General features: G+C 40.6%; 1 protein-coding gene across 1 annotated transcript; it reads right to left on the minus strand.

The window, feature by feature from the left end:
- Positions 1 to 11,179: 11,179 nt before the first annotated feature.
- Positions 11,180 to 15,069, minus strand: ido1 (indoleamine 2,3-dioxygenase 1). Its single transcript, XM_074670407.1, has 10 exons — positions 14,940 to 15,069; positions 14,280 to 14,375; positions 14,082 to 14,201; positions 13,850 to 13,968; positions 13,737 to 13,751; positions 13,534 to 13,633; positions 13,288 to 13,405; positions 13,157 to 13,208; positions 12,583 to 12,731; positions 11,180 to 12,492 (listed from the first exon to the last, which is right to left on the minus strand). Exons 1-10 carry the CDS (start codon positions 15,030 to 15,032, stop codon positions 12,095 to 12,097), a joined length of 1,260 nt encoding a protein of 419 aa, XP_074526508.1. The 5' UTR covers positions 15,033 to 15,069; the 3' UTR covers positions 11,180 to 12,094.
- Between the last annotated feature and the right edge of the window lie 775 nt (positions 15,070 to 15,844).

Here is a 15,844-nt window from a genome sequence, read left to right on the forward strand (position 1 = left end):
ATTACTCTCATTGCCTCCTATTTCCATTTATTAGTATGACTCTGACTTAGGTGGATGATATATTTCGTTTGGACTTCAGTGAGACATCCACAACTTAAATTCAAATTTCAATTTGTTGAACACTTACATTTTATTAGCTAATAACTGCAAACATGAGCCTTCATTGTATTTTGTGCTTATTGCTAAATGTGACCGTGCTAACAGGTGAAAAGTGAAAAACGTAATACCCCCTTAATGTTTCTGAACTAAAAGAAAAGCCTCCAGCTCCAAGATTTCTCGAGTGAGTCACTTCGAACATTAGTAATTTCAACATTTATCCTACAAAACACTAATCTACAGCAGAATTAAGGTGCACCTACGCAGGAGTGAATGGCATCATCACTTAGAGATTAGTTTGACTTATACCAAATATTTTCAACTCAAACTTTTCAAACAGGAGCTAGGAGAATATATTGAGAGAATTTAATATATTTATAACATGCTGAACTCTGAAACAAGAAATAACTTTGCTTGATACTTCAGTGTCCATCCAATGTCTGTGTGAGCCCCATCAGTGAATACTGAATGGATGGGTTGATGAGGATGATCCCTATCCAGTCGCTGGCTGTGTGGTCCATGTGATCAGACAGGTCCATACTGTGTCCACATTTCATCAAAACCACATAGACCTGACCCCCTTTGTGTAAAATGTTTTAGATCCCCATGGAGCAAAAGCCTTGCGGCTTGCAGGCCTCTCACAGTCAGTCCAACTCTCAAAAAGTCTTGATTGAAGAAACATTAGTTTGGAATTTGGGGTAATTTCTCTGAATGTTTCACACAATCAAACCTAGTCCTTCACTTTTGAAACTCAATGCTTTGCTTCAGGCACAATAAGATCACGTCCTCCTTTTGACCCAGTTGAAAACATTCCTCAAATGACAGAAGCAGAACAAATTTGTTCCTATTTGTTCTTGTTCCTGGTAGACTAATGCGAAGCCTCACGCCAGTGAACTCCCCAGGCCACTAAGTTGCACCTGACCGCTCCTCCCATCTGCCTGACCCCATCTGTCTCCACCTTGTCCCCTGTTCGATGCAGCCCACCCTCTGCCTGCTCAGCTCTGCATGCGAACAAGCCCGGATCTCGCCTGGGAGGAAGTGGAATGTTTTTACTGGGAAGTTTGGGATTAGACAACCATTGCAGGATTTTCATTCCATCTCTTGGTAGCTGCACTGCAAAGGAAGCCCCTTTTTTTTCTTACATAAGTGAGCCATCGCCAGTAAGGATTAATGAGCTTAACCCATGCAGAGAAAACAAACTGGACTGCTGTCCAAATATTGCAGAACAGAGTGTCCGTGAGCAAAATACAGCAGGGTCTGGTTAGGAGGACTCTTCTCTCTCTGCTGCTTATTGATTCACTGCCATGGAACAATTTGTGATTGAGTTACAGCACTGATCTTATCTCTGCCTTTATTAATCTTATTTGTCAGATGATGCCCTGTTGGTCTTTATAACTGGGGTTCATCCATCTTGCAGATTTGGCTTGTCATTCCACTTGTTGCAAAGCTGTAATCTATTTTGGCTTTTCATATGAAGGTGCGAATATCTCAGAGCAGACACTTTCATCATTTTCTGAGGTCTTTGAACACCCAAGAATTTTCTTTCCTGCATTTTGTGTAATGGAATAAAATGAGTTTATGTCAAGGAGAGATGGACATTTCTTTTCCACTCAGGAGACCTTGGGGAACTTCCTGTATTTTTGTAACCCGGATGAGGAGCTGTTGATAACATGAGTGTGTGGGCGCCAGCGGGGAAGGTGACATTAGCGACAACTCGGAGGAAGAGGAAGTCAATCAGCAAAGCGAGAGGGAGGAGGACAATAGCTATGTGCCATGAGAGTAAAGCCAAGTGTGGAAAGTGGGTGTACACACACACACACATACATACAGGGTATCTCTGTCTGCAGGTCAGAGGGACACGTGCAGGCATGTGTGCCCATGGGCGTGTGTATGTGCATTTGCATTTCTGTGTGTAGGAGTGTGGGATCACACAGTGGTCTGTTTCGCACCTGGCTGGACCAGTAGTGAGTCAGCAGTGGTAAGTGGTTGAGCTGTATTCCCTGTCACACAGCTCAAAGTTGTGTTAACCTTTAAGACAAAAGTCTATGACGTGTGTGGGCTTCTGCTAATCCTGTGAGGGAAGCCAACTGAATGTCATGTATTCTTCTCGCAGCCATCAAAATCTGATTTAAAGTGTGTGGTCCAGGTCTCTCAGGAAACAGCAAGAGGAACTGAATTGCAAGGGCATTTGGTCACAGTGAGTCCTGCAGTCAACTTTTTTAAAATAATCTCATTTCGACTTCAGTTTAACTAAAGGGACTCGGCAAACACAATCATTTACCACAAGCTTGTATTCCTGAATTATCTGCAGTTCTGATCAATAGTCATAATTATCATGATATTTCATCAGTTTTCTTCTGATTACATGCAGTTTGCTGTGACAACAGGCTAAGTAAGTTCACCCAGATGTCTCTCTCTCTGTAAAAATCCTCTCCAGCTCCTTCTGGGGAATTCCAAGGCATTCCCAGGCCAGATGGGATACATAATCCCTCCAGCTCTGTGCTCTGTCTCTACTAGGGGTCTCTTCTTAGTTTGACAGCCTGGAAAACCTCCAAATAAAGGCACTAAGGAGGCAACTTTATCGTAAGCGTGAAATGAACCACCTCAGTGGGCTCCTTTTGATGCCATATTCCTGACGGCAATGCTTCACACACTTTCTTCATAAGTGAGCACAGCCACTCCGGAGAGGACACTCTTTTCTGCCAGTTGTTGCTCATGCTCCACTGACGTGTCTGTAAATCTTGTGATTCAATGTATCTTTACTTGTGAACTAAACCTCAAGTTCCTTGAACTTCCTTGCATTGACAGGATCTCTTGACAGGAAGTAATCAGTCGTTCCCAGCAGAGAACCAGACTTGGAAGTGCTAACTCTCATCCCAATTTCTTCAACTCAGCTGTTAACTGCACAGGCACCTGTCAGTATCAGCTTGGTGAAGCTAACAGAGTCACATCATCAGCAAAAAAATGAAACAAGATTCTGAGGTTCTTAAACTGGACATCCCCTTTCTTTGCATTACATCCCAATCCAGTTTCTGACAAACTCAGTGAAAATGGTACTCATTCTGTGGTACAGATTTTATTTTTTTAGGTTTATTTGCTCTAACTAGGAAAAGTGCATAGAGTAGGAAACCAGGAGAGAGTTGGGAGTGATAGGCACAAAGTGGCTCCGGATTAGAATCAGACCTGGATTGCCCACCTGAGGACTTAAGCCTCTGCACATAGGCCTAACCATCACCCTATGGAAAGGGTACTCTGGCAAAGGCTAACGTTGCAGTCTTTTCTCTTGAATGCAGAGAGCAAATGGCTCATAGTGATGGCCTTGGTACCCATCATACTCTAGGAGACATGAGCAAGACTTTCTAGTCAAAGCATCGTGCTGATTTTGTATTCACATTTAGTCAAGCTGTCGTCTTTGATGAACATTTTTCTAGTTGACACTTATTAAATTGTTGTATTTATATATTCTTGGAATTTGTATGCTATAAACTTTCTTATATTGCTGCTGTGGCTACATTGTCCTTCGGGATAAATACAGCACATTCTATTCTATTCTATTCTATTCTATTCTATTCTATTCTATTCTATTCTATTTAGGCTGAGTGAGTAAAACATCCCCCCCACCCCCTCAAAAAAAAAAAAAAAAAAAAAACTTGGCAAGGGTGGACATTTGATCCACTTTTTAGCTGCCAGTTAAAGATCTGGATTATTCTTTATTCTTTATATTTTTTTAATCTATACCTATTCACATATTAGTGCAGCATTGATTTAAAGGGAAGCCTGGGAAATTAGAAACACTCTGGTTTCTGTTTGTTGTCAGTATGAAGTGCAACTAGTATTGACCAATGTTGTGTGAGCTGGCTTTGGCTGGACCCAATAAAACAGTCTGTGGGAGAAACAAACATTGGAAGACTGCATTTACTGGAGAAGGCATCTACTTTATTTATTTATTTATTTATTTTTTGTCTAGGCGAGCTGACATTGTCAACTCAGTTTTGCAATTTAATGTCGGTCAAGCTGTGTGTAGTAAATCACACCCAAAAGATAAAGTCTGGCACAGGACTATTTTTTGTTAGCTGGATATTAGCTGGCTACATCGGTTGTCAAGAGATATGTCAGTCTAGCTGTTAATCTCAGACGCTGAGTCATCATCAGACAATTTCAACAGGTAAGTACTGATACACATTGATTTACAAATCTAAATACAACCTCAACTCAATCAGAAAAGGTTGAGTAAAATTTGAAAACAGAGCAAAGACAAATGAAAGGTTTAAGGGGTAAAACATCTTATGAAAAACTGTCTTATTTGAATTTGGTGCAAGCAATGTGTTTTAAACATAGACTTTATAATAGATGAGCATAATCTCTGTGAAGTCACCTGGCAGGTGCCACCGCCTATTGGACATAGGGTCGGCAGTGAGCCAGATTTAGCACATTGATCAATACAAGCACAACAGTAGTTTGTGATGATAGTAGCAACGGTACTGTATGCGCTTGTGCGCAGCAGGTTGTGACGTCAGCCTTCCCACTGATAACGCCTGCATACTGTTTATACAGCAATGGTGTTGCCAGTGTTTCAGAGAAATCCCACTTTCGAGGCCGTTTTCAGAAGTTTGCATTTTAGGTCAGCTAAAAGGCTCTTTCCATGTAAACGTAAGGCTGAAAGGCAACAATACTTGAAAACCAATGTTGTGTTAACAGCCCCTTATTATCTTCCAAACTGCTGAGTTAGAAAAACAATACATTTCTGTACGGTTTGTGCCATAAGAGAAATCAGCTATTTACATGGGAGACATTTTTTGGACAAGGCTGTAACATTTCTTTCTGCTCTGAAAAAAGTTTTTTTTTAGGCTTGGTGAACATGTGGTTACCGGTACTTCCAGAGTCACCCTCAAGCAGACACTCAAACTGCAGATTTGAGCACTTCCCCATTGCCTTGTATTTTAAGAGCAGAGTTTGCTGCTTAGTTTTAAAACAATCCAAAACAAATAAACACTAAAAAAATAAAACATTAGTAACTTCTCTGGGCCATGAAATAAACTGAGGTAAAGTGGAAAACTTTCTAAGTTCAGTCGGACGATCCATTGATCCACCAGACAAGACTCATTGGCAGAAGAAGCATTTTGGCACTGGCAGAGAAGATTTGACAAATTATTCATGAGCACAACCTCCATACTCAGTTCAGTGGCTCATCCCTCAAAGTTTTTTTCCTCAATAATGACACCATTTAAAAGGGAAATTAATAGGGTGGTGGTGGTGGTCAATGGTTAAAGATTTGGTCCCAAGAGACTGTCAACAAAGAAATGATCTACCAAACACCCATCCCTGCTTTTTGTGCTGAGTGGGTTTTTCAGGGAAGACCTTGAATGATACAGCTCAAAAGTACCTCACCAACAACATCATGGCTCTATACTAGAAGAGTTCAGGTGCTTGCAGTTCTGACTCATCCCCGGTTGAAGACATTTGGCACACCATGACACAAATAATATAACAAAGGAAACCTTTTATGAGAGAGCAACAGGTCAACATTTCACTTTCAGAACTCCAGAAACTGTTCTCCTCAATTTCCAACATCTGTAAAGGAAGAGCTGAAGCCACGCAACGTCAAACCTTCCCCTGTCTTACCTGTTTCAAAATGTTTTGCCATTAGATTTAAACAAGCAGTCTTTTCATAAAACAATTACACTCTTAAGCTTCAATTGCATTGATGGTCTAGATTTGCAAGACTCTAAATTATTTCTGTCATTTAAGAAAACTGTTATTAAAAACTTAGACATGAAATTCTAAAACAGTGGTTAAAATAGTGACAGTTCATGTGATTCTGTTAAAAAGCTATTTAAGTTTCCCTCAAAGGAACAAAGTTAGGATATAAGTAGTGATGAAGCAAACTCATCTGTACTTTAAACATCTCTCCTAACTTCTTTTTAACTTCTTTCAATTATTTTCCTCCAGTCACTGTATAATATAAAGGAGATAAGACTGAGTGTAAAAAATCTGGATTTTAATAATGTGTTTAAATATCTATTGGCCCTCAGTTCACTGTCTGGCCAGCAGCCACTACAAAGCAGGAAGACAATAAAAGCATGAACAAGATCACTGAGGTTACAGTTTGTAGTGGCCACATTTCTTTGTTTCATTAACCTTGTCAGAGCAAATTTCACAGTATATATGGAGGAGGCAAAGAGTTTTTCAAAGTTCTATAGCATTAATGCATTTATTTAAAAGAGCCCAGGCATGAGGGAAATGAGGACAGGTTAACGGGGTGTATGTGCTGGAGGCCTGTACAAAACTTGTGTCAATTGTTTCAGCCCTGCAAAGTGTCTGTGTTGAGAAGAGATGGAGGGCTACATACAAGTGTTAAAGACAAAAAGAGTCACAAAAACTTAAGAAAATAAATGGAGGGAGAATTTTCTTCCTTTCTTTTTCTTCCATCAAAGCTATAATAATGGTTCTTAAAGCAGCATTGTTGACTATTCAGTTGATTAAACAATTCAACAAACACTATTGATATCTCTCATTGCCTCCTATTTCCATTTATTGGTATGACTCTGACTTAGGTGGTTGATATGGTTCGTTTGGACTTCAGTGAGACATCCACAACTAAAGTTCAAATTTCAATTTGTTGAACACTTACATTTAATTAGCTAATAACTGCAAACATGAGCCTTCATTGTATTTTGTGCTTAATGCCAAATGTGACAGTGCTAATAGGTGAAAAGTGAAAATGTAATTCCCACTTAATGTTTCTGAACTAAAAAAAAAGCTTCCCACTCCAAGACTTCTCGAGTGAGTCACTAGTAATTTCAACATTAATCTAATTTGATGCAAAGCAGGAAGGATCTGTAGCAACACAATGCAGAATGATTCAGTGTTTTGATCGTTGGGGCCAAAATGCCACACGTTTTTTTCCTGGAAGAACAAAGACTGCAGTGTGACGTGCGCTTTCCTGTGACGTCACCTGAACTGGATGTTTGACACCGGCAACAGCAGAAACTCTACACCTGAATAAACGACCCTTCACACCCGCTGCGAGCATGACAGCTGCTTTCTTTTTTCCTTTTTTCATTTAGGCATATCGTTTCAGCCGAGTCAGCGGGACGGAAGCGATAAAGTTGCTGTAAGATGACTACTTCAAAAGCTTCCAACCTGCTCCAACAAACCACACGGGTGATGCATAAAAACACTCTGGGGTTAGAGAAAATGATGTGAAAGGAGAAGTGGGTGACAGATGGACTCAAGGCCTTGTTCAGCGGTGAGTAATCTGCAAAGAAAGGGATGTTTGAAAACCCACAACTCAGACAATGATGGCCTCCTTTGTTTTCTAATTCTTAGAGGGGCTTCTATGGAAACCTTTTAAATGGTGGCATTCAAAGAGTGATGGTTAACCCGCCTGGAGGTGATGATGGCATCAAGAGGGCTGCCAGCCACATCGCAAACCCCTGACTCCTGACCACTGTGATTCTCAACTTAAGAGAGTCCCATGTAAGCACTTTGTCCAAATTCAGTTTTAATTATAGATCAAAAATCAGGAGATTTTTAACTGAAACACACAGAGAAAAGCTACTATTTCAAGCAAAACTAGACAGTCTGTTCAGTCGTTTATATTCCAGTTTCTGAAACATTCAGAATAAACTGTTTACATGAAGACAAAGAGAAGGATTGTTAACCTGGACTCGACAGAGTTTGTTTAAGGTGCTCTTTGGAAAGGGATTGAAAAGGTCCTTGAAACAAAAAGAAGAGACTCCAAGGCACTGTCTTAATACTATTAAAATGCCTTTATTTTATTGGCATGGTCATGTGGACCCTTAAACACAAGCTTTGACACGTTTCGGCATCAAGCCTTTATCAGGAAGTCATACAAAAAGACCTGTTTACATGCCTGAGTGAACAGGGTTATTCCTGTTTACATGGAATCCTGATCACAACAGCGACAAAAGGAGAAGATCTGGACACACAGAGAACATCATGACGCAGTGCGCATCGTTTCCACTTTTTACTGTATTGGTAGAAACAACAACAGCAATGTGGCAGACTTCAAGTATTCAAGATTCCTTGCGAACAGGAACATGTGAGATAATGCCCTCTGAGGTGTCCATTATCAGAAATTGATGGACTCCGCGTCCTCCATTAATTTCTGATAATGGACACCTCAGAGGGCATTATTCGGCTTATACCATGGTCACTTATGAAAGAAAAACATATATAATCGATTATTAACACATTCGTCTTAAACAAGAAGCGGCTGACCGGACTATTTAATGTCGCTCGTTGTGACACGTTGCTAAGGTAACCTCCTCTGGCCACAGAACCTGCAGCTCGGTCAGCCGCAGTTGTTGTATTAGGCCTAATCAGTGGAGGAAAGTGAGATGATTGTGTGAAAAAAGTGTGATTTCAGAGGGTAAGTGCACTTCTCATCATTTGTGTATCCAGAGAGTGATGTGATTTTTTTTTCCAAAGAATTGAAGTCAACAGATTGTTTACTAGATTGTTTTTATTGCAAGAAATATTGTCCACCATTCACTCTGATCATTAAATGGCGATGTTAAGTTTCCGTTGCCACGGTTACCAACTACTGTTTGATCCAGCGCAGTAATTTAGAACCATTAGGCTATTTGACTGGAACTTCTGTACTAGGTGTCCATTATCACCTTTTAACGGACACCCTGCAGCCAATCAGAATCGAGTATTCACCCAGACCATGGTATAACACAAATTGATGTTCCTTTCGAAAGGAATATCCCAGTAGGTGCATGACCAAATATTCAAGTTAGAAAAGGAGTGACCCAGGGGTGATATTCCAGTTTAAAAACTGGAATATGAGCATATTTCGGTTTTTAAAAAGGGTTATTGGTGTTGACATGGCTGTGCGCAACTGGGTTTTTGCTAATATTCTGGGTATGAAAGGGTTACTGGTTGCATGTAAAAGTAGCCACTGTGGACGACTGTCTCATAACACTCCCTATGATTAACTCCAAAATGAGCACAAGGAACTATTCAAAAATATCTTGTGGCATAAAGCGAGACCATGGTGAGAGTTTTGTTACATTATTGTTATACATCTCACATTTTATATCAAATTGAATGAAATCAAATAAATCATTTTTACACAACTGTTTTTTCAACAAACCAAATTTAAAATGGAAGAATGACCACATAAGAACATGAATGTCAGTCATTCTTAAATACCTTGCTATATTGTAAACTCTTAAAGTACCACTTAGTGAAAATCGTTTTCCCAAGGGATGATCTGATCACTGAAAGTAACTTTAGCTCCACCAAACTTTTCATACTTGAAACAATGGTGATGACACACTGTTATTAGGACATAAAGCTCCTCTGTAGCTGAGGGTGTGTCTGAACTGTCCAGTTGGTGAATAATGAAAACACGCCTGACCTGTGGGTGTGTAGATGTTTTACAAAGATAGTGAGGTCCAGATGAGCAGAAAACGTTGAGCCCAGGGTCACCTACCGAACTGCACATGCAGTCTATAATTTCCAGCTACGCCCGCCTCGTGCACGCCAAAGACAATCAGTCTTGAGCTGCTGCCATCGTGCCTGCTCATTCACAGGGTGAGAAAAGGTCCCCGCTTTGCTTGGCTTGAGGTAAGCGGCAGCATCATAAATTCAATTTTGAAATAACAGAATCCAGGATATCCTGTGGTTAACCACCGAGGCACAGATATCCGATTGTCTGACCAAAAATGAACCAACGCCTGTGCTCCTGTCGGCTCTGATAGATGAAATATAGATGTTTGAAAAAGCTTTATGAAAACAAGAGTGACTCCAGATGCCCTTTGCCATGTGGAAAATCATTCATGTGATTTGATGTCTTCACTGACTCAAAAACTACACAAGGTTTTTTGTAGATTTCCTCAGAAAATTTGGGACAAAACTTTGCTTCAGCGTGATAAATATTGACATCTCTCATTTCACAATGCATCTCAAAACACTGTAAGTATATTAGCAATAATTCATAAGCAGATGTGTGCATGCATTTGTTTGGCTGTTGGTAATAGAAGGTGGAACTAAAGCCCCAACCACACAATGAAGACATCCTTAGAGATGGCCTGTGTTTACGGCCGAGTTGTCAGGGAGTCCCCCACAGTCAGGCAATAAGGAAGGGGATTATTTGCTTTGGCTGCGGGAGAAGGCTCTAATCAGATCACTGTGACTTGTGAACACACTATTTGTCGTCATTGCCACCCAACTTTTCATCCCTGTGTAGTTTCTGTTCACCTTTCACCTCCTCTCCTCTTCCTGTCATGTTTTTCTCAGGGTGTGAAACATATCTGAGCAAACCATTAACAATACTTGATTCATGAAATGACTTCCAAACCCAAATCTGCTTGGACACTTTTTTTTTCTTTTTTTTTTTTTTTTTTTACAGTTCTCCACAAAATATATGATCGCACTCTCACTTAGCCTTAATTAACCACAGCATTGTTATGATCTAAAAAGCAAACATAGTTGTTTTGGCTTCATCACAAAAAAAAAGACCAAAAATCATCCATTTAAATAATTAAACATTGTCAGATATTTTTGTACTGTTTTAGTTCCCTGATTTTTTTCTACTTGTTCGCATTTTATATGACTATTCTCTTCGCACCAATCCCTGTTATTCATTTTTTCTCTGTTTTTTCATGAAGCTCTTTGGGGTGGATGTTTGAATGTATGAAAAGGGCCAAATAAATAGAGAATCACAGCAGCATCCAGAAAAGTTAGAAGCAGTGGATTGTCATGCAAAGCTCTAAAGACTAAATGAGAAATATCTTGAATGATTAAATCTTGATAAACTGCTTCTATGACACTCACTCTTACTTTCCCCTCCATTGTCTGTTCTGCTGCCCAGCATTAAAAAAGGAAAGAGGGCAAGTTGAGGTGAACCGCTCAGGTCAGGGAGGAATTGTCATGTCTAATTGCCGCACTGTCTGCCTTATCTGATCCTGCCAGGCTGCTATTGTAATGAAACACCAGCGCAGACGAGCCAGGCAAGGTGAAGATTACACAGCATGAGCCATTCATGGCACAATCCCTTCCTTCATCGCTCTGGGTTTTCCACACTCTCAGTCCAGGAAGTGAACATCATGGGGCATGTGAGGGCTGGATGTGGGCCGGGAGAGGACGACAGGACTGCTGAGGTAACTGCTCTGATAAGTGATGCATCTCTGCTTTGCTTTGTGCATTGTGCTTTGACATGACAACCCCATTGTGAGGAAACACTGTAGAAAAGAGACACACCAGCGGAGGATTATTTTGTAGGAGGGAAAGGTCAGGTTGCAGCCTGTCGATGCTTTAGTGCGTCTGGAAGAGTTTGCAGGTGTGGATTTCACACCTTTTCAAATAACTATTATCAGTGAAGACAGCTTGCCTTTGCCTTGTTTTACTTTACTTTTGGAAGACAAACCCTGTGTAATCTTCTGGTGGTATGAACTGCCCCTTTTTTGTTGCAGCATTACAATTGTTCATATGATCATATTTCGACAACTGAAAACTTCATTCTATTTAAAGTTCAGAACATTTCTAGCCAATTAAAAGGTTTACAAAAGCTGGAAAGATATTAAGACTCTGCTGCATTTTCAAATAATAGAAAAAAAAGCTGTTTTCAGTCTGAACTGCATTGAAGTGGATCTTAAAATCACACGAAAAACCATAAAACAATGAGGTGGTTAGGGACCAATTTAAAATCCCTTTATGTCCAAATGTCCACCAAATGTGCTGGTCTGGAGCAGATGTCTAATGCATTTTTGGGTTCCAGCTGGATCAATAAAGAAGTTAGTGGTTAAATTTAATGGTGAGATAGAGAAACAGTTTTGGTTTGGGCTGACTGATGTGTACAATTTTTGTTCAATAGGCTAAGGTTTAGTTTGCAGACACAACAGAGCTGCTTGTAAGACAAGCAATGGCATGAAACATTAATTGACTTGTTAAATAGTAAAATTAAGAAATGAGAGATTCGCAGACAGATTTTTTGTAGTAATAGACACTTTGCTGTATGTCCACATCAACTGCTCTGCTCTGTTTCTTTGCTCGTATCAGGCAGGAAGGCACTTCTTGTTTGGTCCCTCACAGTCTTTAAGAAGGTCATGATGCCAGAGCCCCCAGTGCCCCTTTCTTCCAAAGCTGTAGGTGCTTTGCTGATCATCTCTCCCTCTGAGTCCTGGCTCTTATTGCGAAGTTGTCGTGCGCGGGCGGCAGGTACAGTGATGAAGCGGCTAACCACGTTGATGTGGTAGTTGCGTAGAGCCAACAGTTTAGTGACGCAGTCCTGAAAGGTCTGGTTGAGCCGCTCGCTGTCCTGCTGCTGGACAAAATTCTTGAGGGAAGGTTGCAGTGAGATGTCATGGATCAGCTGCCTGTGTGCTGGTGGCATGTAGTTCCTCATGCGGGTTAGAAAGTCACCTGCATTTGAGTATTACACTTACATTAGATCATTCCCTCTCCACTTTGTGACATTTTTGATAGATTTAGTGGTAAAAACAACTAGCCTACCGCTTTTCTCTTCATGTTTGATTCCCAGAAGTTCATCGAAGCAGTGCAGAAGACTGCTCTGTGCAGCACTCCCGCCTGAATACTCCATTGGCGTTGTGTTTACACCTTCATAAACCAGCCCCTTTGGCATACAGGGGTTGTCTTTCCACCTATTTATATATGCATAGGCACAAATCAATACACATTTTATAAAAAGGTTACACTTAAAATCTGTCTAATCAAGCTCAGTTTGTTCATGTTAATGATGAGTCCTCTGTGTACACCAGTTATGGAGTTCCACAAGGTTCAGTACTTGGACCATTACCTTTTATCTTATGTATGCCATCCCTAGGAAGGAAACACTATGAACTGTCACCGGTACGACAGCAGAGGAAAACAATCAGTGAAATTAACTAAACTAGAAGTATGCCTTGGAAATGTCTTACTGCTAGTGTGTTCAGGCCTGATGTTATTGCATAGTATCTTGAGATTGCACTTGTTGTGATTTAATGCTAAAGATAAGTATAGACTGATTGATTTATTGTTTAAGAAATGTAGGACTAGTTCGTCAAATGAAAAAAATGGATTTCTCTACCCTGACAAGTAGATCCTCATGATGCCGTAGAACACCGAAGGCTCCACGTACACTTAAGATAAAAGAAAATCAATCATAGAACTTGTTTATCAGATTGATTATGAGTACATAAGTTATGTTTAAAAGATTACCATGCATCAATTTGAGTTTGTCCATCATGTCTTGTATGGACTGGCCTATGGTCTCCAGAGCTCGGGCCACAACTTCAGTGTCACCACACCTGGCACCATTGAACACTACCGGGATGTTCTGCAACAGAGGTTCATTTTTTAAATTTCCTTGACTTAAATCTGAACTTTAATATGATTTTTTTGTATCAGTTAACAATAAGCTTGAGATTGATTTTACACAAGGAAATGTTAAACATATCTGTTCACCCTCAGTGCAGGAGCTGCTGCCAGCTCCACCAGCATGGTAACCAAAAAGAAACCCTGCACACTGTCTCCACCAGGGAGGGTGACAAGCAGCTCCAGGTTCCTGCGTCACACAATTGAAAAAAAAAACAGTTACTTTGTCTAGTTTCAGAGTAACATGGTATGCCATGTGTTTAAGACTGTAGATCAAGTGAAAATGGACTCACTCCATGTCAAAGGGACTGGCACAGAGGACATAAAGATGAACATGAAAGAAAGAGAACAAATTTTAACCACACATCAATTTATGAGGCAGCACTCAGAAGACAAGCAGGCTTACCCCTCTGGATCTTTCTTTTTCCAGTTAGCCAGAGCTGCATCAGCATGGGTGAGAATTGGAGGGAGTCCGAGGCGCTGTGATACCTCCCAGTATGGGACAGCCAGGCTTTTTGGGAGAATCTTGAAGGAAGGTAGTTAAAGTTGAACTCTCATTAATATTAAATGTAGAATGCAGAGAAACTGACAGCTGTAATGGGGAAGCAGAAAGTCAATTTAAGGACAGAAGAGCTCACCTCAACTGTGTCGTTCTCTCCCTCCTGCCACACATAGCCCATTGTCATCATGCTGAGGGCCAGGTGGGCAAGACGCAGCTCTCTGTGTTTCTGCAGAAACTGGCTGCTCAGCAGGGGCATCTGCACAGACAGAGTATCAACACTGAACCATGGCCCCGTAAAATATGGAACTGTCCTCACTTTACTGTTCCCATGTACCTTGTTAATGAGGGAGCGCAACTTGTGAGAGTGCACCAGCTCTGGGACTTTGAAAGCGATATCCATCCATGGCTGGTAGTAGGGTGGAAGTTCTTCCTTCAAACACAAGTGGGCATCATAAAAAAGAGTCGGTCACCAGAGAGAATAGAACTGGAGCAGAGCAATGCACAGGTGTGAGGCTCAAATGATGCAAAAGCCTCAGACTTTTTCATTCAAAACTCAAAATCCTCTGCTGAATTTACATTTTTATTGTTTTATGGCATGACTAGAGAAGTGGCATCGGGCTTAGCACAATGGTTTCAGCATTGGACTGCTGGAGGAACAAACACAGTTAACCACACAAAGCAAACAGTAGCGGTGTCAGATTTCAGCCCCTCTCAATCAATTTGTCTCAAGCAGTTTTAGAGTCATGAACCTTGTGGATGATGAATTGATTCAGTCAGAGAAACAGTTCTACTGCATTTAAAATGCTTGATTACATTCAGTTTCAGTGATTGAATCTCTGCCTTAGCCTTTATGAGGCAGATTCCTTCATTTGCTTCACCTTCAGAGGCTCAGGATTCCTGACTATCAGATATTTCTCTGTCTTCTTACAAGGTAAAATGTAAAAGCTGTACAAAGAGAGAAAAGAGAAGTTATCCATTGGGGTTTTCCACCTACCAGAGGATCAGGGAGGATGAAGCCGAGCTCCTCAGAGACATGGTAGGAGTCCAGAGAGAAGATAGCTTTGGAGCCTGACTCAGCTGCAGCCATATAGAAGGAAAGAGAAACCCACAAAAAGCAACAATCAGACTATCTGTTTGGTTCAAGAGACCTCGACCTGTCTGGACTCTGACCGTAGGTGCACTGAGTTCACTTTAAAGCTGCCGTCAACAATGGCCATTGCTTACACAACATTTATCCCTCGTCTGCCGTTACACAATATAAAGTAGAGTGTGGTGAATCAGTACTTAAGCTTTGTTTTGTGACTTATTAATCATAGAGACACTAACTGTTCCCATGATCACAGTTCCGTAAAATAAGGAAAGGATCTTCAGCATTAGACCAATTGCTGCTGAATAGATTTATTTCCCTTTTTCTGTTTAACTACAGAAAGTATGACTCACATTTACATGTTAAAACTTTGATGGCAAAGAAGAAATAAAATCATGTCCTGAAGTTAGAACTAGTATCATTGTGGAGCTGCTTTGTGGTTTTCATCAGGCATGTATGAGTGTGTATCAATATTGCATTCAGAGTAAATAGAATTACAAATTTTTAATTCACTCAATCTTAAAGTGATTCTGCAGTCACAGATTCAGCTGACTGCATCAGTTGTTCACTGAACTGGAGCCTATCTGGCTCTGTGTAGAGTGCATTAAAGTCCAATACCCTGGAAAAGCTTGATTTCTAGGAAGTGGAAAGAAATCACTACAGGTTATCTTAATCTCCAGGTCCAGTTCAACTTTGTCCTTTCTGTCAAACACCAAATATAGTGTTTTATCCTGTTTGTCCTATTTGTCCTATCTGTTCATTATGCAGCCCTGGTGATTTAGGTTGTGCGCGACTTTGCCTATTTTCTCCCT

Source organism: Halichoeres trimaculatus, unplaced genomic scaffold, assembly GCF_033239565.1.
Source record: "Halichoeres trimaculatus isolate MK-OKI-2021-1 unplaced genomic scaffold, fHalTri1.1 fHalTri1_scaffold_5, whole genome shotgun sequence".
Lineage (NCBI taxonomy): Eukaryota > Metazoa > Chordata > Actinopteri > Labriformes > Labridae > Halichoeres > Halichoeres trimaculatus.